Source organism: Anser anser (assembly GCF_964211835.1).
Source record: "Anser anser genome assembly, chromosome: 1".
In the NCBI taxonomy this organism is placed as follows: Eukaryota; Metazoa; Chordata; class Aves; order Anseriformes; family Anatidae; genus Anser; species Anser anser.
In genome coordinates, this window is record NC_139720.1 from 75,430,522 (window position 1) to 75,457,180 (window position 26,659).

At 37.6% G+C, this 26,659-nt stretch overlaps 1 protein-coding gene across 15 annotated transcripts in view; it reads left to right on the forward strand.

The window, feature by feature from the left end:
• SCUBE1 (signal peptide, CUB domain and EGF like domain containing 1) overlaps nucleotides 1–26,659 on the forward strand; it is a 243,929-nt gene that overhangs the window by 119,374 nt on the left and 97,896 nt on the right. For all 15 annotated transcript variants that reach the window (XR_014578059.1, XM_083820003.1, XM_083820015.1 and 12 more), the window contains one exon: nucleotides 18,708–18,833. Coding sequence is in view for 14 of the 15 variants with exons in the window: in XM_083820003.1 (XP_083676129.1) it covers nucleotides 18,708–18,833 (126 nt within the window). In the remaining variant the exon portion in view is untranslated. The remainder of the gene's footprint in view (nucleotides 1–18,707; nucleotides 18,834–26,659) is intronic.

Here is a 26,659-nt window from a genome sequence, read left to right on the forward strand (position 1 = left end):
GGATAGTTGTGTTGTTTCCTTGCATTTAATCTCACATGTCCTGGAGGGATTTGGACTTCTAGGGGAGTTTATTCCTTAACAATACAGGGAGAATAGAGATTGATTCCTAATTTAGACAGAAACTATTTGAGGATAGTAAAAATACAGCCTGCCCTCTTCCATTACCCTTAGTTTCTTCAGAGTTGCTACTATAATCTAAACAGTCTCAAATGTGGGTTTATTGTTTGTTCATATAAGATGCAGTTGGTTTGGAGATTTCTGGGAAGCAGTATTTTTGCTGTGAGAAGTAGCATTTAAGACTACTGGCTTAACTGGTCTTACTATGAGAACAATGCTATTTAGCTTTGTTTAAACTTCTTTATTGTCTGAAGTTTATTGAAAACTTTTGAAGACATTGAAAACAGGCATCATTATCAAGAAGCAATGTCAACTATGCTAGTAAAGTCTGGCTAAGTTAGGCATGTTTTTGTATTTTGGCTTTTCTCTGACAGTGTTCCTGTAACACTGATTCTTCATGTCGCTGCATGACATAGGAGTGCACGTTACTTTATCCCTACTCTTCCTAAAATAAAATTTAGCACTTAAGGTCTTTGACCTTGTCCGAGAGGGTAAGAAATTACTTAACTCCTCAATTTAAAATGCAAAAAAGTTGTTAGAGAGCCAAAGAAGTCGTCAGTATTGAAGTAAATGAAATACTTTCTCTTGATAATAGATCTGCCCACAACTGATTTCTCTTGAAAAGGTACCTATGCAGCAGGCAGCATTAAAAGAATGAGCATTCATATTTTGTATAAAATAAGCTATGCCATGTTATCATAATCCCTGTCATAATTTTCGGTGACAGCAATGATTATACAGCTTGACAATAGTCTATATCAGTGTATCATTTACATAGAAGCAATGGCCACGATAATCATTCTGCAAGCAGATAACATGTTTAGTTTGCATTATCTTAAGAAGAAGCATGGATAATTTTATGTCCACAAAGACAGTTTCATTTGGAAATCTTTTCATACACTTTCTTCAAGGACTTCCTCTTGGATGGCTTGTGACCAATGACCACAAAATCATTTTCCAAACAATTTCCTTTTTGTTCTGACCTTAATGGCTTGGGGCCACTGCAACCAAGTCAATGAGAGTTGCCTTTTCCATTCAGATGAAGACCCCTTCCTAGTTACTCCTTTAATAAGGAAGTAAGATTTCTTTTTGCTTGTAAAAAGATTTCTGGTGATTAATGTGTTATACTGTAGCTTTTGAATCTGAAATCTCTTGCAACATCATAAATTCCATGTAAAGAGCAATGACTCTTCCACACTATCAGTCTTCAATTACTCAATGTTTCATGAAAAATAATATTGTAGAACTGTAAGTACAAATGTCATCTTAGCAGAACACATTAGTCCATAGCTTCTTACAAAGTAATATTTATTTATAAGATTCTGTGGTTTTACCTATCATTAGACTGATTCCTTACTATTCTTCACTGACATTTATAAAACTTGCATGCAAGATAGAAGACGTAGAAGACAAGTTGGGGTCAAAAGTAACATAGCAACCCTCTCACTACTTATGAAATCTGGCAACTACCATCATGGGGAAAAAAAAGTACAGTGGCTGCCAATATGCTTTCACAACAGTAAATGGGAGAAAGATCTCTGTCCTTTTGCTTATGCCATGAAGTTGAAGTTGGAAACTCAGTGGCATCAGTGTAGAGCAGCAATATTATAACTGATGTAAAATGGCTCACTAGTGCTGGGAGGCTCATTGTTGTTAGGCTGTGGTAATGCGAATCCTGGTTATCAGATGTGCCAGACCTATAAATCTGCATGTCTTGAATTGTGAAGGCAAGGTCATAAAAGCAGCTTCACAGAAGAATTGCAAGCATAGGGAAAAGAGAAAGGCTTCCTGTGTCTTAGGAACTTAAGAGGTGTTGTCCTGATTTTGCTTTCTGGCACACACCACTTGGCCTGTCTTCTTCATTCCATAGCTAGTTCTAGACAAAAACTGAGGGTAGTGCTTTCAATCCAGTGAACAAGCACATCCTAAAGTAGCATTGTATTCTCTTCCTTGGCTGGCAAAATGAGATAGCTGGAGTTTGTTTTGCATATGTTGGGTTTAATTCAGATGGTGGTACCCTCTAATTTTTAAGGATGTGGATTGCCGTCCAACTGAACTTTTCAGAGTTGAAGTCAGGACAAAGTGTATGTTCTTCGTCTCCTTCATAGTTCAATGAATCTAGATAAAAACATCAGTGATACTCAGAAACAACATACAGCATCTACTAAAATTGCATACAACTCACACCCTGCAGCTACATTCCAGGTCCACAGATTATTCCAAATTAAAGTTTTTAACCCAGCTAATTATAGTTTTTTTGGTGAAACAAGAAACATTGTTTAACACACAAAGAATGTAATTTCATGAGCACCCAAGAATGCTAAGCTCATCCAGCATAGCACCTGGAGACTGAAACTCCTGTTTTTGTTACAAAATGAGAGTTTGTCCGGTACTTCGCTTCTGACCATATAGAGTTTCCACTGTTATGCTTTGCTGGGTATTGATAATGATGGTCCTTATGCCAGTGGTAGTGAGGAATGCTCATAATGTTTCTTTGGTTTGATGTCACCCCACAAGAAGCCTGGTTACAAAGAGTTGTGGTGGAAGACTGTAGTAGATGAAACCAAGCCTTCTTACAAAACTCTGTTAAAAATGCTGAAAAACACATATATTCTCAAGCCAAGATCTTCAGTGGTATGCAAGTGACTGTAATATAAAGTCACTGAGGAACTTGGAAAAAAAATGAGTGATACACGCCTTTTTCAGATAACCCTAAAGGCTGTATTCATTGACTCCTGCAGTCTACCATCATTTCCATTCATTTCTCCATTATCCCACTTTTTCATGTGTTTTTTTTTGTTTTGTTTTGTTTTTCCCTGTTATTCTGGTCCCAGGAATTTAAGTTACCTGTCTGTTCAGCACACCACTTTCTCCATTCAATATCCACACTAGATCACTTCCAGGAATTCACTGAAAACAGTTTTCCATCCCATTTTTTAGTCTCTTCCACAAGAGACTTCCTTCCCTTATTTTGCCTCTTCCATAAGACCCATCTCGTGCTTTCACCATATGCACATGCACTCAACAGCTTTCGTTTTTCTCTCAGGATCTGACAAGTATGTTAGCAAAGATACATTGCAAAAAGTCTACTGTTACCTACGTGGTGACAAAAGCAGAGCTGTAAGACATACTTCCTAGTTTCTGTTGTGCAGGATGTAGCCAGAAATATGCCACTAAAGCTTTTCAATGCTATCTTTAAAAACTTTTGAAAAATAGTCTTGTCACCTAAAAATAGGGGAAACACTCCCATTCGAGGAGAAATGGTGATGTTGTAGAGGAGGATGCATTGTTGCAGAGGCCGTTAAAACAATTAAATTTGTAATTATGATGTGGCATGGTGTAGTTTGTTTTGTAGGGATAGTATGCCATTTGCCACAGTAGAAGTCTTATTTAATCTAAATAGCCACAAAGGCACACTCCTGGATTCATCTACAGGTTTTCATTCTGCAAGCATCCCTAAAATGGAAAGATTGTTCTCTTTTCTCAAGCACCATTTGTATTTCAAATATGTTAGCACATTGGAGTTTAAAGGGAGTTGACATTCCTTTTGCTTTTCCACTGCCAAATGTTACAGTTTTATATGATCAAATGGAGGAAGTTCCATCTGAGGACTCACTGGACCGATAAAGAGAACAATTTAATTGATATCTGATTGTTTTAGTGAATTTAATTTATTTTTTTTAATTACTGGTAAAAGAGAATACTATTGTAAGCAATGGCATTTATTTTTAAATATTTCAGAATCTTTTTTTCTCTCTTCAAAATAAGAATTAAAGATTTTCTCAAAGATCTGTGCAAGGAGGTGTTCACACTGAGGTGACCCTTAGGCATTCTGAGAGGAATGATAAGCAATTAAAATTACTAGTGTCCTTCTAGTCACAGAGTTCAACAGAGTTAAGAAACTGTTGCTTAACAAAACACATGTATGCTTTTAATACTTACTCCATAAATTAAGCATATAAACTTCCAATGGCCTTTAAAGTATCTCAAAGGATTTCAAGGGACTCTCCACCAATTCATCAGAAACATTGTTTTGTTGTGTTGACAATCGTGCAGGAGTGTTGATCTGAGGGATTGGTAACCTGGGAATTGCAGTTCAGCTTTCAACCTATTGAGTCCAGTTAGCAAATTAGAAAAGCAGACATTTTCTTTCCAAGTCTCAGACAAACTGGAAAGGAAGAAAATCATAATATTTTCTTTGAATAATTTGTCTTTTATTCCTAGGACTTAAATGCTAATGTTTGGATGCTGAGAAAGAGAATTTACTAATTTTTGTTTTCTGGGTAGTGTGGTAAGTAGCCCCTCAGATAAGCTGAGTTAGCCCATTAGCTGCCCTATTAAAACCTTTCAACAGATCTTTCTAAACTTTTCTTAAATGTGTTGAAACCTAGACAGAAGACAGAAGCTTTTTCTCCATGAAACAGAAGCCAGTCAGTGTTGGCACTTAAACTATATTGAATAGTGTGAGTACTTTGAAACATTGCAGAGGCACTAAAACAGAAATGAAAAGTATTGGTTCCCACTATCTCCATATGTTGTTCATCTGTACTGGCTCACAATACTTTTTGGATTTCCACAGTAACAAGTGGAGAGCTCAAGGACCTATCCAAAACAAGCAAGCATTATTTCTCGCTTTAGAGATAGAGAGACTAAAGTAGTAAAAAGTCAAAGGACAATGTAAGATAATAACATGTTCAGAAAATGAATGCAGTGTCCCTTTTCCTAACTAGCTGAGACTTTCTGTCATAAATACAGCTTTATGGTTAAGTTGGTATCTCTTACTCATAGATCATTCTCAGTCAGTTCAAGAGTTTGGAATTTTATCATCTTAATAAATTAGTTGTACTGATTTAAATCTGATTACAGTTTTGTGCTATGTATCTTTGCTGCCATTAGCCCTAACAGCCCTTTGATCTAACCCTGTAGGACATCTGCGTCTGAAGTTACCAACCCCTACTCTCATTTCCAACTCATGTGCTCCAGCTACCTTTAAAAGCTGTGACTTCTTTCTTCTTTTCCTTCACAATTGTCCTTCATTTATGTTCCCTTTATTGCCTAGAGTCAAGGAGAGGGAAGCAGTAGATTTTCCCAGTGTCATCCTCATAACTATGTCCTACTACAGGCATACAGAGAAAGGCCCAAAAGATACAAACAAGCCATCGCACAATATGTTGACCTTCACTTTGTGTAGAAAACACCAAGGAGCACATTCAGAGCTCCAGTTTGTACATTGCCCATCAAAGTCAGGACAAAAAAAAAAAGTGTAATGTTTCAGAAGGGTTTCTTAATTACATTTTACATGATTCTGCAGTCATATCTTGCTTTGGTAAAGTTTCCATTACTTATGAATTGACTCCATATAGTAAGTGTATCTACTGTTTTGCTTTAGACATTGAGGTTTTAAACTTAACAGTGTTTTACAAGTGTTTGGTAACACATCTGCTGTTGAAATGCTTTTCTCCCCATTGGTTCAAAATTGGGATAGCTTCCTGTTATTATACTACTTAAAGAGTCAAATTTTCCCACTACAGCCAACTTTAACCTGCTGGCTTGATTCTGTCACTAATATAGTTGCTTTTGATTTTTAGGTTTTTAGGTTTTTTAGGTGAATGTGTAGGGTTCTTTGGATTTAATTGCAGCAGATGTTCCTTTGGGTTTTCTCTCTTCCATTTCACTCTGGATTCTAGTTGTTTTTCCTTGGAAAGGTACATGAAAGGGAAATCCTTGTATAGTCAAATGTTTGTTTTACCATCTAAAGCTTGCAAAGGGTCCTTAGTCTGGGCTGATTTCTTCTTGAAGAGCTGTAATTATTCATGGAAAGGAAAAAAAAAAAGGCCTTTGTCACTAATAGGCTTCTTGGTGCTTCTTGTAACAGTCTTTATTATTCCTTTTTACATAATTTTCTATTGATGAGGTGAAAAAAGGCTTCCTCTGCTGTTGAGAGAGAAAAGGTAATTGTTCTTTTTTAACATTTACCAATGCTTGTTGCGTTCCTTATGTGTTTAAAAGACAAGGATGCAGAAAATGATGTTATTGATGACATCGCCATGGCAACAGTTCTTTGGAATAACACATTCTGGCATTGTTATTCTGCACACACAAAAAAAGGGGGACTTTCTTTTAAGCACAAACAGATTGTGCCCCTTTTAAATGCACACATGAACTTTGCTTTTCTGAAGATTTACAGACTGGTTTGGAGCAGAAAGGATTCTGACATCATTTACCTCTCTGTGCACATCACATAATGGTGTTTAAAAAAAAAAAAAAACACCTTGAAAAAGCCAATGGTTTAAAGAGACACAGTATGGGAAGGATACATAAACATTTCTTTGATCATTAAGAGAAAAAAAAATTGAAAGAATTTTGAAATTTATGAGCTCTAGCACCAGACCCACTAAATAATCAAGAGATAGAGATGAATGGAGAAGAGACAAACACTCTGATTAAATATTAATCCAGTTATGACAGTACTCTAGATTGCTAAGCTTTTACTCCAGCCACTATTCACATTTTGAAACATTTTGGTAGGAAATCTAATTGTCCATCTACAAGGCAGTTTGCAAACATATATTTTGCCTTTCATATTCAGTGTTCCATTGTCCCCAGGTATTGACAGTCTTGCTAGTGTAAAATTGCAGAAGCAATAGCATTTCTGAGACATAGTATAATTTTATTATTTCTTGCTTCTGCTACAGTTCTGACTTAGATTACTTTATTTCTTTGACACTCATCAGTGATATATATATATATGTATGTTTTTATTGAAAAAAAAAGGGGGAATGCATTGAAATTGGAAACAGTTTTGAAATCCATTCTGTACTCTGTGGTGCTATATATGGCAACCTGATATACACCTTCCAGTTTGACTTTTCCAAGAAAGAAACTGTTTCCTGAACACTGATGGTTTGTGGAAGTGGGCTGTACAAACCTTGAAGTTTGCATCTATAAAGAATAGCTCCAAAAACACTGTTAAAATTAAAGTTCTGCATTGTATATAAGCTGTGAATGACCCTTTTTTCTGAAAGTCACCATAGTGGTGGACATCAGCTATTTGGTTGTTTGAGAACAGCTAAGACTATTGGGTTTTTCTACTGTCAAAATGTTGATGGTACTGTGAAGTTCTGGGGACTATAGCACAGCTACATATGGATGTTGTTTCACATTTGGCTTTCTAGAGCTGAACTGATCTACAAAAAACTTAACAGGAGGCTAACTCAGTAGCTTTATCCCTTATCTTCGAGAAATATGACCGCCTTTGTGCTACGTGAGCCTTTCGGCATGCACACAAGTCTATGAATTTCTTGTCATCGTGGTCAGCATTTCATTTTGTAAGAACCAAAATCAATAGCAGGTTGAGCTTTGAATCTTGGTCATACCCTAAAAAAAATGGTAGGCCTGATGACAGATAATCGTTTGGTCTGTTCTCTATATTTGCCTGTAGAGAAGTGGACAGTCTTCATTTTTTGCACAACACATTTGTAGGTTTAAATAGATTGTGTATGTGCATATGTGTGTATAGTGTTATATGTAATTATGTGTATAATGTTCATAATACATATAAAATAGTATATTTATACTGGTATATATAGTAGCATAAGTAAAATATTTTATGTAGTTATATATAGTATCATGTATCATTTTGCTAACTAGTTCTACAGTGTATTTTCTAGTGATGTAAAAATAGTAAAAAATAATTGCATGTATCCAGCTTTTTTCCAGCCATCAACACAAAACACTTACAAGTGTCTTTAAATGTTGTGTTCATGGTAATAAATAATCTTACTAAAATAGCAGAATTAATATTAGGTTTCTTTGGAATGTCTTCAGAAAATGCTGTCTGGTATGGGGATGTATCATGCCTCAGAAAGGTAGTACCTGTAAGGCCAAGAGCACAGGAGATGGCTTCTTCCATGAAAAAGAATTTGAGAGTTGTGAGTACATTCCCAGTGCAGAATAAGAATGGCTGAGATCGTTTTTCCAGTTAGGATTTTTAACCTAAACCTTACATACAGCTGGGGCATTCGTCATGAGCTGGTTCCATGGGGAAAAAAGCATCTTAGTTAAAGTTTAAAAGGAATAAAGAATGAGAATCTGTTTCATCCTTCTGCTTTGAGAGGATTATTTACTTCACAGCTTCCTTAAATAGCAGAGTTTCAAATTAAACTTGGTAAGTGCCCTATATTGCCTTCAAGTGTGCTGATTAAGCACATATTCATTGTATATTTTATTACATGATGTTGCAAGAAGTTATTAAATTTCCCTAGGAAGAGTTTCAGATGTGAAGAAGTTCCTGCAAAGTGAAGTGTTGTTGAAATATTTGCTGCTAGTCTGTCTATTTGAGTACATGCTATGTGTTTTGAAAAAGTGCCCTTGAAATCTTTATTTTTGAAATATTTTATTAGAATGATTTCTTTCTGGAAACCAAGGTTGTCTCATGTCAACTGTGAAGATTTCAGAAGGAAAAAAAAAAAACACAGAGGATTTTAGACTTCATTTTATTATTCCTATCATCCCATTTCTTACCTTATCTTTACATAGATGATAATAGTTGTTTAAACTTTAATCAGTCCTTGTTCAAAATCTCCTCATGAAACACTAATGAAGAGCTGTATTTTTAATTAAATGATTTATTTATATTTGTGGAAATTATCTGCTTCCAGGGACTATTGTAAGTCATTTTATTGGAAAACTAAAAGCTTCACAACATCTTTTAGATAAGTTTCACATGGTGAGTATTAGGTGGAGTATTTTTGTTGAAAAACTGAGTTTTCCTGTGAACAGGGAGGAAAAAAATACCTGTCTTGCCATTATCTGTTCTAATGCTCTACAACCTTCCCATGTTATAAATAGAATTTTTTCTACTTAGAGAGACCATATAGAAATCAATGAGCCAGGTTTTCATATCTTCAGTATGCTATAAGGCCCAAAGACTAGTATTTTCAAAAATAACCTGGGAGTTTCTAATTTTTGAGACAACTTGGGCCTTTTTTGTGGTTACCAAACTCCTACCCATCTGAGGGTATTTAAGCCTTAATGATGCTGTCATTTGCTAGCTCTGCTGTAGCACCACGTCTCTGAGGGGTGGGACATGAGAGCCATTTGTGGTTTAGTAGCTCCCACCAAGGCACCAAGAAATACAACAGCCGTGGTGAAGACTCAAACAGAGAAAGAGCATTCCTCAGCTATGCCTCCTGCATAGCCTTGCCTGCATTCAGGGTTACCTTCATCTGCCAGAGGGCTTTGTGTGGCAGTATCTCCTCAAAAACCAGCCTTTTCTTCTGCTTTGCTTTGGTCCTTAAGGAATTCTTATTCAAAGATGAAGAAAAATTAAAAGCAGATTGTAGTAGTGTTGACTCCCCTCCCCTCCCCTCCCCTCCCCTCCCCTCCCCTCCCCTCCCCTCCCCTCCCCTCCCCTCCCCTCCCCTCCCCTCCTCTCCTCTCCTCTCCTCTCCTCTCCTCTCCTCTCCTCTCCTCTCCTCTCCTCTCCTCTCCTCTCCTCTCCTCTCCTCTCCTCTCCTCTCCTCTCCTCTCCTCTCCTCTCCTCTCCTCTCCTCTCCTCTCCTCCAAGTAGGTATTTTGCCAGATTTTGCCAGAACAGCAGCAGCTCAAGTTCCCTGTGCTATCTTGCTGAATAATCTTTGAAATAAACCCCATTCTTTGTGGGAGAAGGTAACTGTACTCAGCCTCCCCACAAAGGCCGTTGGAAAGGGTCTCTACAGTGAGCACTAGCGTTTGTAGATCTACAATGTGGGAAAGACTGAGTTTGCCAAAATCCCTTCATGTGATCCACCAAAAAGCCGTCACGCAATCACAATAGTCAGTCTCAACCAACCTGGGTTGGATTTCAGCCTGTCATTCTCATTCTCTCTTAGTCCCATTGGAATTGCTGTCATTTTTTGGAAATTTTTAAATCTATTATCTTTCTCTACTTGCATGATTTTTCTGCTAAATTAAACTTGGTTTGTTCACTCCCATCATTCGTTTAATCTTTCTATTCCTTATCTGAAATTACAGTACCTTTGCAGAATTACAAATCTATCTGTATACTACTGACAGAATGAAGTTGTATTTCTGACACATGCCTATTTTTAAATCGTCAGACAAAACTTCTCTTCAGGGCTGGATGACAGATGCAGTTTTTCCGGCTGACACTCAGAGTATTTTGTCAGAGATCAGACTGCAAGTCTGTCTGCTGAAGATGGTGTCCCTAAGCATGTTTTATATCCAAACTGAAAACACATGCAATTGCTAAACAAACTTGAACTTGTTTATTTTGTATTATATAGTAGCAGCTGTTTTCTTGTATGATGTCCAGAATTTATCTAGCCAACCTACTTAATAGGGTAAAATTCTGTTTCCTTGTGTCAGTTTGCCTGCTATATTTGTTTAGTTTTCTTTTCAACCCCTGTAGAGGTGAGATAGTGGTCACTAAAAGTGGTATTTTCCTAAAGCTTTAGGTAGGAAGAAGCAACCTATTCCACAAATGAAAGCAGAAAGTCCTGCATTCATCCACTTAAGAAAATGAAAAATATTAGACCATGAAATAGGTTTTTATATTTCTGGCATACCTGATACAATGTTTCCCACTTACCTCCAGTGGTCTGTTCCTAGATGGATGCTTTTTACCCATGACATTATCATCGTCTGAGGAAGGGTAGCTGCCCTGATAAATTTATTTTGTCCTTTTTTTTTTCTTGCTAAAGAGAGAAAATCTTGGTATGTTTTCTTTTTGTTGTTTTGTTTGTGTATGTTTGTTTTTGTTTTGTTTTGTTTTTTCCTATCCTCAGGTAAGGATGTATTATTTTTTGAGATGAGAGCATCTCAAGCTCTCACTGGGTAGCCAAGCTCACCAGATGTTCTTCACTTCCCAGAACAAGGTCCTTATTAGTGAGCCAGAAATGTCCAGAAGGTTTGATGGAAGTGTGCAGCATGAAGGTGAAGGTCAGGTCCAGGCAGCTGGAAAACAATCCTTTGGTTTTAATGGAACCAAGATCAGACCATATGCATTTGTTGCCTGTACCTGGGGTGGTTAGCCAAATGTTGATTTTCATTGCTCTGAAGCAAGCAAGATGCTTGAGTTAAAAGGCCAAAGCAGGAATACTTTGTGTATTAGGATATAGATGGGGATCTGCTTTCCACAAGCCAGTGGGAAAGTTAACTGTATGCTTATTTTGGATATTCAACCATCTTTCGGCACTTATGACCAAAATTTACACACAGAAGTAACATTTGGCTTGAAACATCTGTCTTGCACTTTCACTAACATCGTGTTCGTGTCTCCATCAGAAACTTACTGTGTTTTTTTTGGCCTCCATTCCGAACACAGTAAACCAGAAACTCTGAGAGTTTCTCTCTGAAACTCTGAGAGTTTCTCTCTGAAACTCTGAGAGTCAGTCTTCTATGTTTCTTGGTCATTCCCCAGTGTGTTTTATTGTAGCAGTGCTGTCATTGCTCACATGATTTTTTAGAAAGAAAGCAAACAACAGCAACAACAACAACAAAAAATTACACTATTTCAATAATTTAGTAAACAACTAAAGTGAGAATGTTTGTATCTTGTATTCTTTCATTTCTCTGGTGCTGAAGGTGTATTCCCCTCTTTCTGGCAGTGGTTATGGAGGGAATGACTATAAGTGACAATCAGCTGATCTAAAAAGATTACAGTTCATGTTACATTCTGGTTCTTACTATATTATCATTACAATATACTATGTATTACTTTATTTTGCTGTGATATATAATGCATACTGATACAGTTGAACTGCAACAACTGATTCTGTTACAATTGAATCCTGTCATTCAAAGAGCAGTTCTCTAATTTATACCTGAAATTCATGAGTATCACTAGTAGCAGTTTCATAGCACCACATGTATCCCCTGCCTAAGCAAAAGTAATTATCCACTATAATGAAGATTAATGGAAAGAAGCTGACCACAACAATTTCTTATTGTTTGTGTTAAAAAGATTTTTGCTTTACTTTGCATGCAGAGCATGTTCATAAAAAGTATGTAAAACAATAAATAATAAAACAGTGTGGCTTATCTGAGTCCAGAAATTCAGTGACTAGCATATAAATATATTTAATGTCTTTTAACTTTTCTAGAAGCTATTGAACACAATCATACAGATTATGTATGATGTATGAATTATGTAAATAATTTCTACAACTTTTTAATGACTTTTTATAAGATCCATTTTTTAATTAAATGAGGGTGCAACTGTAATAAATTATTCTTATGTGTACCTAGTACTAAAATTAACATACCCACACACAAAAAAAGAGATTCCAATTACGTAGTTTTGGGGATTGAGTATCAATGCTGCACATGTTAATGTGTATGCCAGTGTATTTGTATGGATTAAGTTCTAGATTTCTTGTACTTTTTAACCACATTCGACCATGTATACTCTGACAATAACCCTCAAAGGTGGTACTGTATTATATCATTGGCACAATTCAAAGTATTCATTTTCAGATTGTGTTTGGAACTAGCATGGTTGATTGGAAAATATAAAAAACAGCAACAAAGCAAACACAGAGTAAGTGAAATTGTGACAACAGAGAAGGTCATATGAGCATATATGATGAACCACAGAGTAAAATAATGGCTAGATATCTTAATTAAGATGAGAACAGGCAGTGTTAATGAAAAATAAAGGCTGATCAGCATATTAGTTGTCACAGTGAGCCTGATTCAAGCACTTTCAGAGCCACTGAGCTGAAAACATTTTTAGAGCATAATACAATGGAGAGGTCATTGTATCAGACTGAACGTTTTGCAGAACAGTACTATTAAGAGATTTGTTATAAATAGATGGCAGAGTGTATTAATGTAGTAGACTCACACCCAAATCTCTCCTAGGCCAGGAACAAAATGACTGTGGATTGCAGGTCACATAACAATGTCTGCCACTCTCCCATGAACAATCTTTTGTAACTGAAAGTCAGAAGAAAAAACATGAAAGCAGTAGGCGAGCTTTTCAAGTCATATCTAAAATGCTAAGAGAGGTTTTAGTTCAATTAGATTAGTGTTCTTCTTTCTTAAGTAGCATTTCTCTTCCTGTTTATAGTGTATTTTCTATTGGATTCTGTTTTGCTGTCTTTTGTGAGGTGAATCTACTGAGAATGTTTATAACTCTGTTTGAAAAGTCTTCGTTTTACTGTCTGCCAGCACTGCCAAAGAGAACACATACCTGTTTTTGTGCTAGGCTCTAAAGATGACCTTGAGTAGCAGTATATGAAATTAAGATATTGCTTTAATTAACAATTAACATGAAAAATCTAGAGCCTTTCAACTTCAAACATTATAGTATCAAGGACAAGTAAAGATTTTTTGGTGTTCTGACTTTTCTCAACATTTAGTCTTTCCCTTGATTTGGGAACTATGTTTTTTCAGTTCATCTATAATCACTCAAGTTCTAGAAGCTGCTGTACACAGACTAGTGCAAAAATAACAGAAGTGAGAGAGAGAGGGGACCACAAAGATGGAGGGAAGGGATGCCATCCAGAGGGATGGCAGAGCTGATGACAGAGGGATCAGGGCTGGGCCTGTGCAAACCTCATGAATTTCAACAAGGCCAATTTCTGTACCTGCATCAGGGCAGTCCCAAGCACAAATAAAGGTTGGGCAGAAAATGCACTGAGAGCAGCCCTGAGGAGAAGGACCTGGGGGTGTTGGTTGATGAGAACCTCAACATGAGCCAGCAATGTGCACTTGCAGCCCAGAAAGCCAACCGTATCCTGGGCTGCATCAAAAGCAGTGTGGCCAGCAGGTCGAGGGAGGGGATTCTACCCCTCTACTCTGCCCTCCTGAGACCCCACCTGGAGCACTGTGTTCAGCTCTGGAGTTCCCAGCACAAGAAGGACATGAGTATATTAGAACAAGTCCAGAGGAGGGCCACGAGGATGATCAGAGGGCTTGAAAGAAGCCTGTCTGTGAAGAAAGGCTGAAAGAGTTGAGGTTGTTCATCCTGGAGAAGAGAAACCTCATTGCAGCCTTCTAGTACCTAAAAGGATACAAGAAAGCTGGAGAGGGAGGGACTCTTTGTCTGGGAGTGTAGTGATAGGACAAGGAGTAATGGCTTTAAACTAAAAGATGGTAGATTTATCTTAGATATTTGGAAGAAATTCTTTACTCTGGATGTGGTGAGGCACTGGAACAGGCTGCCCAGAGAAACTGTGGATGCCCTATATGTGGAAGTGTTCAAGGTCAGGTTAGATGTGGCTTTGTGTGCAGGGGGGTTGGAACCAGGTGGTCTTTGAGGTCCCTTCTAACCCAAACCATTCTGTGATTTCATGATTCTATGAAAGCTGTGTAGTAGAAGATAGAGTTTTGCAAATACATTTTGGTTAAGGATAGGGTGAAAGATCCATTGTCTGTTCCTTGGTCCAGGCTGTGCAAAATACTGGGGTAAAAGTGCTCTAGACATAATCCTGTACTGTCTTGGAAAAGAGCCAGGATAATTCCATAGGTATTTCCCCTCCCTTTTTTGGACCTGTTTGGCAGCTCTAGGAAGGAGTAACATGACGCACAGGGTGATCCTCTTGGGGCTTGGGTCTCTTTGCTGACTCGGGGCTTAAGATGATGAAGAGAAAAGCTTCAAACACATTTAAATGAAAAATAGAATCCCACTCAGTTACTCGATGATGTTTTTTACTTGAATGACTAGTTTTCCACACATCTCTACAAATCAAGCTGTTTGACCTCCTTGATTGTTCCACTTACCCCCAGAGGGAACACAGCATTTTTGCTGTAGCTGTGCACTGCCCATCACCCAGGAGAGGAGCTTCCTGTCTCCCTGCATATGACAGTGCCAGTGGGTCTGGACACATGTTCCCCACCTCCTGTTTCAGTTGCCCTTTTTTGTGAGGCCAAGGGATGCTGAACACTGAGGCAGGCACTGAGATGCTTTTTCCATGCTTTTATTCACACGCTTGGCTCTCTAGGTAAAAAGTATGGGAACATTAGGTAGCTACTGAAGATGAACTAAAATAAGGCAAAACTTTGTTTCTCAGGAGGTGATAGTGAGGGGAAATGATAACTCAGATATTTTACTACTTCTGTGATAGCACAATGAAGTACTGTCAAGAGACCAGCTGTTCTACTACTAGCAGTGCAATCTACCCAGTTCCAGTATAGGAAAATATGAGAGGTGTTTATGTATTTGTACTAAATTGGACATTTTAGACCATATCTTGCTAAAGGGAATATCTAGCAAAGTAATTCTAGGAGCATTTTTCTCTCCCACTTGCATGCATTTGTATAGCAAATAAACTAGCATTTGGAAAGTAGCATATTTTTATTTTTTTTAGTTTGATTTATATGCAATGTCATAAAAGATTCAGTATTGGTTGAAGGGCCAGCTCTTCAAAAAAGGGTAAATCTTATGTCTCAACAATGATTCATAAATCATTTGTGTATGTAGATTGATGCAGAAGGCATCTGGCCAAATGCTGCATTTGCTGAAAATCTAAAATTTGGAACAATTAAAACTATTTGCAAATTAGCATGAATTTGTTTAGGACAATATTTTTTAAACAAGCCAAAATATTTCCTTGCTGCATTTTCATATAAATGTTTTTTAAGTTCTAATCAAAATTTTGTTCAGAATTTCTTTTTAATTTAGTTCTTAGGGATTTGAAAAATACTAAAATATAAATGAGAAGCTTCATTGCGGATGAGTTCTTGCTCTAAAAAATAATGGTGTTATGTTTCGCCATAAAAACTTCAATTTTCTGAAATAATGATTCTCAGGTTTAGGAGATTTTAATGGTGTTCTCCAGCTAAACTGAAATAGTTTTTGTACAGCTCCAACTACCTGATGAATACAATAACTGAAATGAGTAAGAAAATAACCGAAATATTTTGTCATACACACAAATACTAGAATAAAAACCTGCTTTGCCTTTCACTTTAGTTTCAAGATGTAATAATTCTAATCGTAGCTTTTCCCAATATTATTAGCAGTGTACAATTTCTCGCTTCCCAAGTGATTTTAACAATGGCAGATATTCAGTATCTGTAAGTAAACACTGAAAATCACTTGCTTCATTACACTTCTGGGCCATTAAATATCTTCTTTCATCTATCTATTTCCTCTCTTCTCATTGCCTCAGCAGTGTGACTCAATTGGGCATGTGGTATCTGTCCCAGATCCTTTTCTGAACATAGCGTAGTATGCAGGAATGTAGTTTGTCAAATACATTGTGTCTGAAATCCTTTGTTGGTAGCAGTGGAGAGAAAGAGATTATAAAATGCCTCAAAACTTTCAAAAAGGCTGTCACCAGGTTTCTTATATCTGTTCATCCATATAAAACATTCATACCTCGCTTTTATGTATGGGATGGCATAGTACAGTATCATGCGTATAGTATAGTATATTATGGTGTGTATTGTATCTTCAATAGCATCTCTTGTGCAGGCTACAGTTTGCAGAGAATTTTGTGCTTTGACAAGTTTTTATACTCATCCATGCTAACACAGCTTAGAGAGAAATAATTTGTTTATGAAGTTGATTTTCATATGTTGAGTTTTAAGATTCTGATTTTTTTATAGGGGAGATCTAACCTACCCAGTCTTACTGGTGATGTGTTTTTCATTGTTCTGCTAATATAAACCTTTCTGAAGTAAAGTCAGGCAGTGCAAATAACTTCTGAAGCTGTTAGCTTCTGTCAACCTGAGCCAATCTGACTTTCTGGAACATTTCCTTCTTCAAATTTTGTACACAAAGTTTATTAGTAACTGTTTTACATGCTAATCCTTTCATTTATGTTTGATTAAAAACTATTCTGTATACTGAGTTTGTCATAAAAGTTTGTCATAAAATCTCAGTACTAGGTTTGAAGTATTTGATTTGATATTGTGAGACCAGCCTAAACACAAAGGCTGTGCATGTAGATGCCGGAGGTGGCAGATGTGTTCATGTGAGTTCTTTAAGAATGAAAAGGGAGCACAGAGATTGTTTCCACCTTTGGAAGCAAAAACCTTGCGACAGCCTTGAAAAACGCATTTATTTATAATACATCATCACTGTCAGTTTAGCTTGAACATTTTCCATTGGAGTTGTTTTGTGAAATTGGCCTTTAATAGGTAGAAGTAGCCATGGTACAAAGTGACAGATGATCTGCTGAGTCTACAGTGATGCTGCATTCACCAGCGTTTTGTGGAATACATGTTGTTTTCATGGTAGTAAGCTGAATTACACTGTGAAATCTCGGGCAGTGTACTCTGAGAGAATTTATCTCTCCTTTCCAGGTCAGAAACCCAACGGAAAGTCTGGGAAGGCTTTGTAATGCAAATTTAGCTAGCCTTCCTTCACACTAGGAATGCTAGATGCTGACCCACAAGGACTGAGTTCAAGATTTCTGTGAATATGTGGGATTTGAGTTAACGTGGTAATGAAAGCCTCTAAGAACATCCGGCACATTAAATATCTAAATCACTTCTATAGTTTAGAAAGCTAAAATTGGACTTAAGATGATTAAGAAATTAATGTAGTCAAAGAGAAAAGGAGTAGTAGGTTTGTTGGAGATTGCCTGCACTTATGGTGGATGACAGAGATAACTGACGTGTATAGCAAAGAGCAAAGAAATCCAACCAAAAATGCTTAGATATAATCTTCGGTGGATGCATCATCCGAAACACAGATTTTGAGCTGTGAGCTTAGTTATTGAACTCTGATAATCACCAGTGGCACAGACAACTTCCTGGAGTATCCTGAACTATCCTTTTAATCCATTATATTTTCATGAAAAATTAGAATATGGAGATTCAATAGGGAGATCAAAAGTAATGGGTTTCTACATGCAGAAAAACACGCTATATTCTATAGCAATGCTCACTGTGTATGCCCCAAGGAAGGTATATACCACTAGCCTCAGTATACTGCCAAATTTCTCATGTCTGTCTTTTCCTTTTGAAATGAGAATTTTTATAAAGATATAAACAAATACAGCCAATCCTACATGCATTTTCCATTATCTTTTCATTTTTCAAATACTTATATTTGAATTTGGAAAATAGATTCTGAAATTTTATAAGTGTGAAAAGTTAGTGTCATGGCACTGAGCCTGCCAGAGTTCAAGAAGTGTTTGGACAATGCTATCAGACATAGGGTCTGGTTTTTGGGTTGGTCCTGTGTAGAGCCAGGAGTTGGACTCGATGATCCTTGTCGGGTACCTTCCAACCCAGGATATTCTATGGTTCTACATTTCTAAGCCCAGGTAGACAATATCAGCCACTCCCCCCTCATCTACCAAACAAGTCATTTCATTGCATAAGTTTATCAGGCTGGTTAAGCTTGACTTCCCCTTTGTGAATCCATGCTCAAAATATACATTACTGTAACATGTAAAGTGTGAAATAGAGCTGCAGTTGATCATAGGATTGGTTATTTTGACCTTCATTACACTGTTTTGTTGATTGTATATGCCTTTTCAGCTGCATTTTTTTGCCTTGTGGAACATGGTCCAGATGCAAAATTAAAATTACAATGACAATGAAGGACAGGATGCTTATAATTGATGATAATCATTTTGCAATTTTATTTCAGTACTAATATTTTCTATTCTTCTTTCTTTCTTTTACAGAGGGTATGAACTGTATGAACAAAGATCATGGGTGTGCACACATCTGCCGGGAGACACCCAAAGGTGGGGTTGCCTGTGAATGTAGGCCTGGCTTTGAACTTGCCAAAAACCAGAAGGACTGCAAATGTAGGTAGATAAAGATTAAATTTCAAATGCCCACAAATGTCGTATTTTCTTCATTGTTGTTGTTTTCCAGAAGTCAAGAAATCAACTTTGTTTTGGCCAAAGGTGACTTGTAATTTTAGTAATGTGTTTTTTCTGTCAAAGGTTTACTTGGGGTTGGATAAGAGGGATCAAACAACAGAATTTTGGCAGTGAGCCTGTTAGCAAAATGTTATCAACTTTTGTATCTTCCTGTGAATGCAGAAAGTGATAGATCATTTTAATCTAGATTTTCCTTGTAAAGCAAAACAAACAAACAAAAGCATAGAGGATTCTAGCTTTTGGAGGTCCACAATGATGGATGCATTGATAAATCTACTAATAGATTTAATGATAAATCTGTTACAGCCATTAAACTATCAATGTTAATTCCTCTTTTTTATAGGATAGGAATGTTTGCTCTACTGCTGATTCCACTGCATACAGGCTACTTTTATTGATATTACTCAGATGTATCGTATGTACTATTAGTGATGTATTCTAGAAGCTGAGATACTGAAGATGTTCATCAGCCCACAAAATTGGAAGCTAGAATTGTTCTGTATAGGTTAAAATAATTGACCCTCTATAACTTCTTCATCTGAAAGCTTCTGAAGTGCATGGGAGTCTTTCTTATGGCTTCAGTGAGTGTTAGATCTGACTCCAATAGCTTCCTTTCCTAGCTGGTAGCTTTGTGAGAGACAAAAAAAAAAGTGCAATAAAACGATATAAAACACATTTTGTACTTTGCATAGGACCAGTATTTTTGTGCTACCCTTTCTTCCACTCCAGCTTTTTTCTACCTGAGATCTCCACTGTTTAAACATGCTTAGATAATACTTGTTCCTAAGTATGAATTCAAAAGAATCACCTTTGAATGTCATCAAGAAGTCCCACAGGATACTGTACAGCCTGATTGCTCCTCAATGCTTGCGAGGCTACACAAGGCCAATGGCAAAAAACATAGAGAAAAAAATGCCTCTGTGGTCATTTTCTTTCCCAGTGTTTATTAGAAGCAAACATTGCATGCTGTTAATTGCAGTGCAAGATCAGCCACATTGGTTAAGTTGGAGGGGATGTTTATTTATACTGTTTATTATTTGTTTCCACGAATTTGTACATTCCTTAAGAATTACATTATCCTTTTTCATAGTGAGATGGTGACAGGAGAATTAGGGCCTCTTCTAGAAAGATATTTCTAAATGCCTCAAAGTTTAATAGAGTAAAATACTTGAATTTATTCATTGCCCTGTGGTGTTCAAATGTTAGTTTGATTTATAAGGAACTTTTGCTGCCAGGCCTCTATGTAGGAACACGGAGTTTTTCAAGGCCACAGATCTTGCTGCAGAATACACCAACCCCTAAAATCACAGCATATTCTGCAAATATGTTCCAGAGTATTGTTTAAAATAGTTGTACTCCTAGCCCTTCCATATGCAAAGATACCTAAAATTGTAGCCAGATAGCTGGGGACAACAATTGTGAGATTACAGAAGACTATTTATAAAGGTTTAGTACTGAAACAAAATCTTAACATTAAAAAAAAACAAAACCCTTTTTACAGCTAAGCATTTCAGTGGAATTCACTTAAATCCTGAGCTGAAACTTTGCAATTATTGCATACAGCTATGATGAAGAGCTGAAGAGGAGACACTTGCCCCTTGGCAGCCTGGACTGGGTCTATACCCCTGGTGTACAGGGATACAGACTGGTAGTGTCTGATATACTGTCTGTCCCTCTCAAGTATTCTGGTTTATAATGGTCCTTCCATGAAACTGTGCCTTTCAGGGTTTGCCAGAGCTTTCTTCCATGTTTATTTGTTTGTTTTTTATGTGAGGAGGTGACAGATAACCAATGTGTCAATAGGTGAATTTTTATCAGTCAGTTTGCCACTGAATCAGAATACTGAGAGAAATTTTCAGAATTGGCCCAAGTCCACTACTAATGTGGCATATGTTTCTCAGTTTAAAAAAAAATGTTAAAAGAAATTAGCATAAAAAATGGAGGGAAGGCTCCCAGCGTTTTATGCATGCATTACATGACTGTGTCATTACATCCTAATTACATGATCACACGTCATATGGTCATATCATTCCATACTAATAAGGCAATCACTATTGGTGTCCTGCTTCATTCAGTGTATGTCATGGTCAGTGCTCATTAAATAGGCTTTCGTTCAATAGTTTCCTCTCCTTCATAACTCATTGTCATGCTTTGCTTGCTGCACAGTGTTTAAAATCTATTCTGAACATAAGATTTTAAGTTTCCTCATGGATTTTCCCATGATGCTCATTACAGTAATAAGAGTGCTCCATAGGCATTGTTAATGTACTTTCAGAACATTCTTGTCAAGTTAAAAAGTACTGTGTTGCCTATCTTACAAATGGGAAAATGATGTAAAGATGTTAATGTCAAAGTCATTTAGTAGTGATAGGTGATTAACATGAAACACCCATGTTGTGGTTTAACCCGTCCGGCAGCTAAGCACCACACAGCCGTTCGCTCACCCTCCCCCCTCCCTCTCTGGGATGGGGGAGAGAATCAGGAAAATGAAGCCTGTGGGTTGAGATAGAGACAGTTTATTAGGACAGAAAGGAAAAGAAAATAATAATAATAATGATAATAGTACTACTAATAATAATGTATACAAAACAAGTGATGCACAATGCAATTGCTTACCACCCACTGACCAATGCCCAGCCTATCCCCAAGCAGCCGGCCTCCCTCCCCCGGCCAGCCACCCCTATATATATATATTGTTCAGCATGACATCAGATGGTATGGAATACCCCTTTGGCCAGTTTGGGTCAGCTGTCCTGGGTCTGTCCCCTCCCAGCTCCTGCTGCACCCCCAGCCTGCCCACTGGCAGGACAGAGCGAGAAGCTGAAAAGTCATTGGCTTAATGTAAACACTGTTCTGCAACAATTAAAACATCAGTGTGTTATCAAAATTATTCTCATCCTAAATCCAAAACATAGCACCCTACTAGCTACTAGGAGGAAAATTAACTCTATCCTAGCTGAAACCAAGACAACCCAGAACCCTGTTCTGCATTTATAGCACTTAGTATGGTCAAAGCCAAGCTCCCAATGGCTCCCATTGTTGTCTCAAATGCCATGGAGAAATAATTATTATACTAGAAACCCGTAATAGATGAGATCCACGTGGCTTGCCAAGCCCTAAGTAGGATTTCCATTACAAGGGCAGAAATTGAGAGTTTTATAGGGCTGTATTCACTGTATCAAAAGACCATCCCCTCTTGGCAGTGAGGCAAGGATTCTCCAGCTGTTTCCACAGACCTGACTTTCCCACCTGTGCACTGAAAAGACAGAAATGTTGTCTGCATTTGTCATTAAGGATGGTTATCATGATACAATGTCTGTGCACCAGAAGTCTGGTATTTTTTAGCTTTTGAATGCTTAATATTGCAACCTTAGTGTTTTCTTAATGTAAATTTTAAACATGCAGTTTCTCAGTTGCTACTGGGAAAATACAGAAGCATTGAGGCTGGAAGTGATGTCAGAAGGGCGTCTAGAAATGCACCAGGCAGAACCATACATAATTTCTCAGCAAAGCTACATCCTTTAGATCCAAAACAGTAGTAAACTACCATCTTCTGTGCTCACAAGCCATTAGAAGAAGAATATGCTTTGTCAGTGATTTTCATGGGTACTCGCTGGCAGCATAAAGATGAGACTTAGGCATGGTGAATTTGGTTCCAGATTACAGTGGAAAAACATTGGAAATGACCTCTACTATCTAAATCCGTATCTTAACGCCTATGCATCATGATAGCATAGTTTTTTTGATAAAGAGAAGATTTTTTTTCCCCAAATATGGACAAAACAAGGCATTTTTTTATTAGTTACCTGGATCAGTTTTGCTGGAACTTGAGGAAGTATGAAGAAACCTAAAGCAGATACACATTCATGCAAGTCGTAACCTAAAAGAAATAATGCTGACAGAGTTATAATCAAGTGAAAGCTGAGTCTTTTAATGAAGAATACTAGATAAACCTAACTAAAGCTATTTCTACCTACCCCCTCCTATAATAAGTGAACAGGAGGGCTAGTGCTAAGTAATTCCAAAAATCCTGTCTAGTATGTTTGCAATAAAATGCCCTCCCACCTAGGCCTAGTGGCAGCTTTTCAGCTTCTGCTGACAGTTTCAGCTATTTGCTGTCAGTACACAGATCTTCAGAATGTTAAAAATGTAAGGCCATACTCGAATAAGTAGTGCAAACAGTGTTGCATTCATAGCTTTATCGCATAGATAGAGATGTCCGTGTATTTATATAAATTATATATTAATTATATATTCAATGGCTAGTTTAGTTAAAAAACATTGCAAGTTTTAGTTTATCTGGAATTGCAATACACTGGTTTGATCTATCAGGGAAAGCCATGTTTTCATGTAGTCTATTGCAAAAAAACAAAATTTGCTGCAAATTTTGTGACATCTGAGCCATGGTATATATCTACACATATACAAGATGAGATCATTGTCTTAGTGAATTTTGGGGGCTAGTTGGTACTAAATACTAGATTCAATATTTGGCCATATATTTTCCAAATGTTCCTTATCATGGGCATGACAGATGGAAGAGATGGAAGAGACCAGAAAAAGAATGATACCAAAGTTCAGAGAAGCACTGGAAATTCAATTCTAGAATCTAGGCTGTAGAGTGGGGTTGAATTCCAGTATTTTCAGTTTTCCAGGTGTTTTAACATGGAAGGTAGACAATACCTTTATTTAGTGGAATATGTGCATCACAATTCCTTTTTTTCTTTAATATAGCATTTGTCGTCCAAACAGTAATTTATTGTCTTTCATCATCAAAGTGTCATTTCAAGACTAGTCCATGGATGTAAGCACTGGCCCAAATGCAAAGCTCAGGAGTGCTTAGCACAGCTCAACCAAACAGTAAATGCTGCTGTTACGCAGAGGCAGGTGGATAGTTTGGGAGATCATGCCATGCAACCTGCCTGCAGTCCCTGAAGGGTGGCTGGCCAGTTCAGGAGCCCGAGCATGATAGTCAATGAAAAGAATAAATCTTGTTTGAATGCAGTCTGAAGTACTGGTATCTTGGCTTTGTCTCAGGATGCCCTATAGCTCTTCATTCACAGTAGAAAGAATGTTGGGAGAACAGACCGGTAACTTGGCCACCAGCGTTAGCCATCTCTTATAAATGGTGTGTGTCTCTGAAGGGCTTATATGTTGTTTCTGCTCATGTTAGTAGCAGACGTGAGCAAAGCCTTCTCTATCTGGTGCTAGTTTTCATAGAAACATAGAGTCATAGAATATCCTGGGTTGGAAGGGACCCACAATGATCATCAAGTCCAACTCCTGGCTCCACACAGGGCCAACCCAAAACCAGGCCCCATGTCTGAGACATGTCTGAGACATTGTCCAAACACTTCGTGAACTCTGGCAGGCTCGATGCCGTGACCACTGCCCTGGGAAGCCTGTCCCAGTGCCTGACCGCCCTCTGGGTGCAGAACCTTTCCCTAAAACTCAGCGCAATCCTCCCCTGTCCCAGCTCCATGTCATTCCCATGGGTTCTGTCACTGTCCACAGAGAGCAGAGCTCAGTACCTGCCCCTCCGCTCCCCTCATGAGGAAGATGCGGGCCACCATGAGGCCTCCCCTCAGCCTCCTCTTCTCTAAGCCAAATGTACAGAGTGCTTCCCCACAAATGGAAAAGCCATGTCGAGATTTGGCCTATAAGATATTCAGAAAACTCTCTCGATCTGTATCACATATTTTAATTACCATGCCATAAATACTAAGAGAACAAGTCCAGCATCTTGATTGCACTTAAGATATATGTGAATGCTGATGCAGTGTCAAAAGCAGTGGTGTTATTCAGATTTTAAATCTGCAATGTGGGGATCAGCGTATCTGAATTCTAACAGATACGTGTATATTCTCTTTTGGTAAAACAAAACAAACCATTACCAAGTATTTTCCATCCTTTTAACTTGATTTATAGTGTTTGAAGATAATCCGTGTCTGTCAGAATTTACCATTTTGTCCTTTTTCGTTTGCCTCTTCAATGCCACAAACTTAATGAACACACACATAATCTGTTGCATAGCTGTAGAGTCCAAATTTGTAAGAAATAATTTTTAAAAGAACACTTTTTTCTCATGAATTTGCTTTAATGCTTTCTGATAAAAATGGAGTCAATCTGGATGTCCCTTTGCTCTTAAGTATTTTTCATGATTTACAAATATTTGTAAGAGACAGTAAAAGGAACTGACCTAAATTGTACGTTCATTGATTGGGTAGAGCAGGAACCAGTATTCCTCTAACTTCAGTATACAAGGAAACTATAAAACAAGTGTGTGATTCTGCAGGATGTACTATAAACAGCATCAGACAAATGTAGTAAGGAAAAGTCCATTATGTTATGTGGATCAGAGCAACTGTGTTAAGATACTTTCATCTCTTCCAGTGGAGGTTTTTAGACTTGAGTGGAGGTTTTTAGTTTTTTGACTGCATTGCTGTCAAGTTGTCTGAAGTGTACACGTTGTTGCTGATTGCACTTTAAAATAGTTAATAAAAATACTGTTGGTTATATATGTATTTAAATATCTGGCATAAACAGCACCTTTAAGTTAATTTGTGATGGCACTGCAGTCCGACAGGAATGGAAACATTGAATGAATCTCCAAGTAGTCCAAGAGGCATGCAGGGTTGAGAATGAGGGGAACATAGATAAATGAAAATTACCTTGCCCTGGATTAGCTCTGCCAGTGTGCACCCTTTACCGTGAATATTGCAAGCGGCTGCCTTCTGTACCACTTACAGCCCCTGGTTGATCACATCCCAGACACAGCCAGCCAGAGGAACAGCTTACATTTGCAGTCAGCCTGCAGCCACCTGATTCAAACATTCTCTGTCCCTGTACCTTTCAGTTAGGCTGTAAAACAGTATTACATCTACCCCCAGATTAACAAAAAAGTGTTACTGTTCTGCACATCATGTGATATAGAGAGGGAGTCACAAGAAAATGACACACCAAAAATAATTGCAAATCAGAGAGTGGAGAAAAAGAAGTGAATGAGGACAGGCATAGTGTTGAGCAGGAAAATGATTTTCAACATGACTGCATTGAGAAAGTGGGAGTTTAAGAATTAAGAATCGACATAAAATTTTAAGTTTTTGTTTTGCATCAAAAATAAAAGCTTATTTGTTACTGTGTATTGAAAAAAAATGTTGCTTCTATTTGATGCAAAGTAGAATGGTTTGCTTTAGGTATTTTTTCAGAAAAATAAATCAACGGTTAGTTATAAAACAGGAGAAAGAGAAGAAATTCCTGAGGGTGGTTGCTGCTTGGAGGGCTTTTTTAATGTAATTCTCTGAAAGTATAGGATTGTCATGATTTGAATTAATTCTCTCCTCTGTCTGGTGGGACTGGACCCACAATTCCCATTTTGCAGCCTAGTGTGCTGTCAGGCTCCAGTAAAAAAAAATGAATCAAGCTGCTGTCCATCTTTCTCACCGCCATTCTTTTCAGTTGGCTAAAATACCAGTATTCATGGAAGGAGAGGCAGGAATCCAGGCAGGCCATCTTCTTAGGGATTGTTTTTACTACACCAAGAGATTATTCTCTCATTATCTCTCAACATCACAGGGATTTTGTTCAGGTTGTACAATGTCAAGAACCAAGAATGCTTGCACCCAGAGTAGCCTCTGGTCTACACTCACTTAGGAGAGGGACAATTTCTGTTGTGACCTTTACCAGACTTCAGGGACTGTTCACGTAAACTAGAGGTTCCTGTGTTGTCGGGAGATTTAATGGGAATT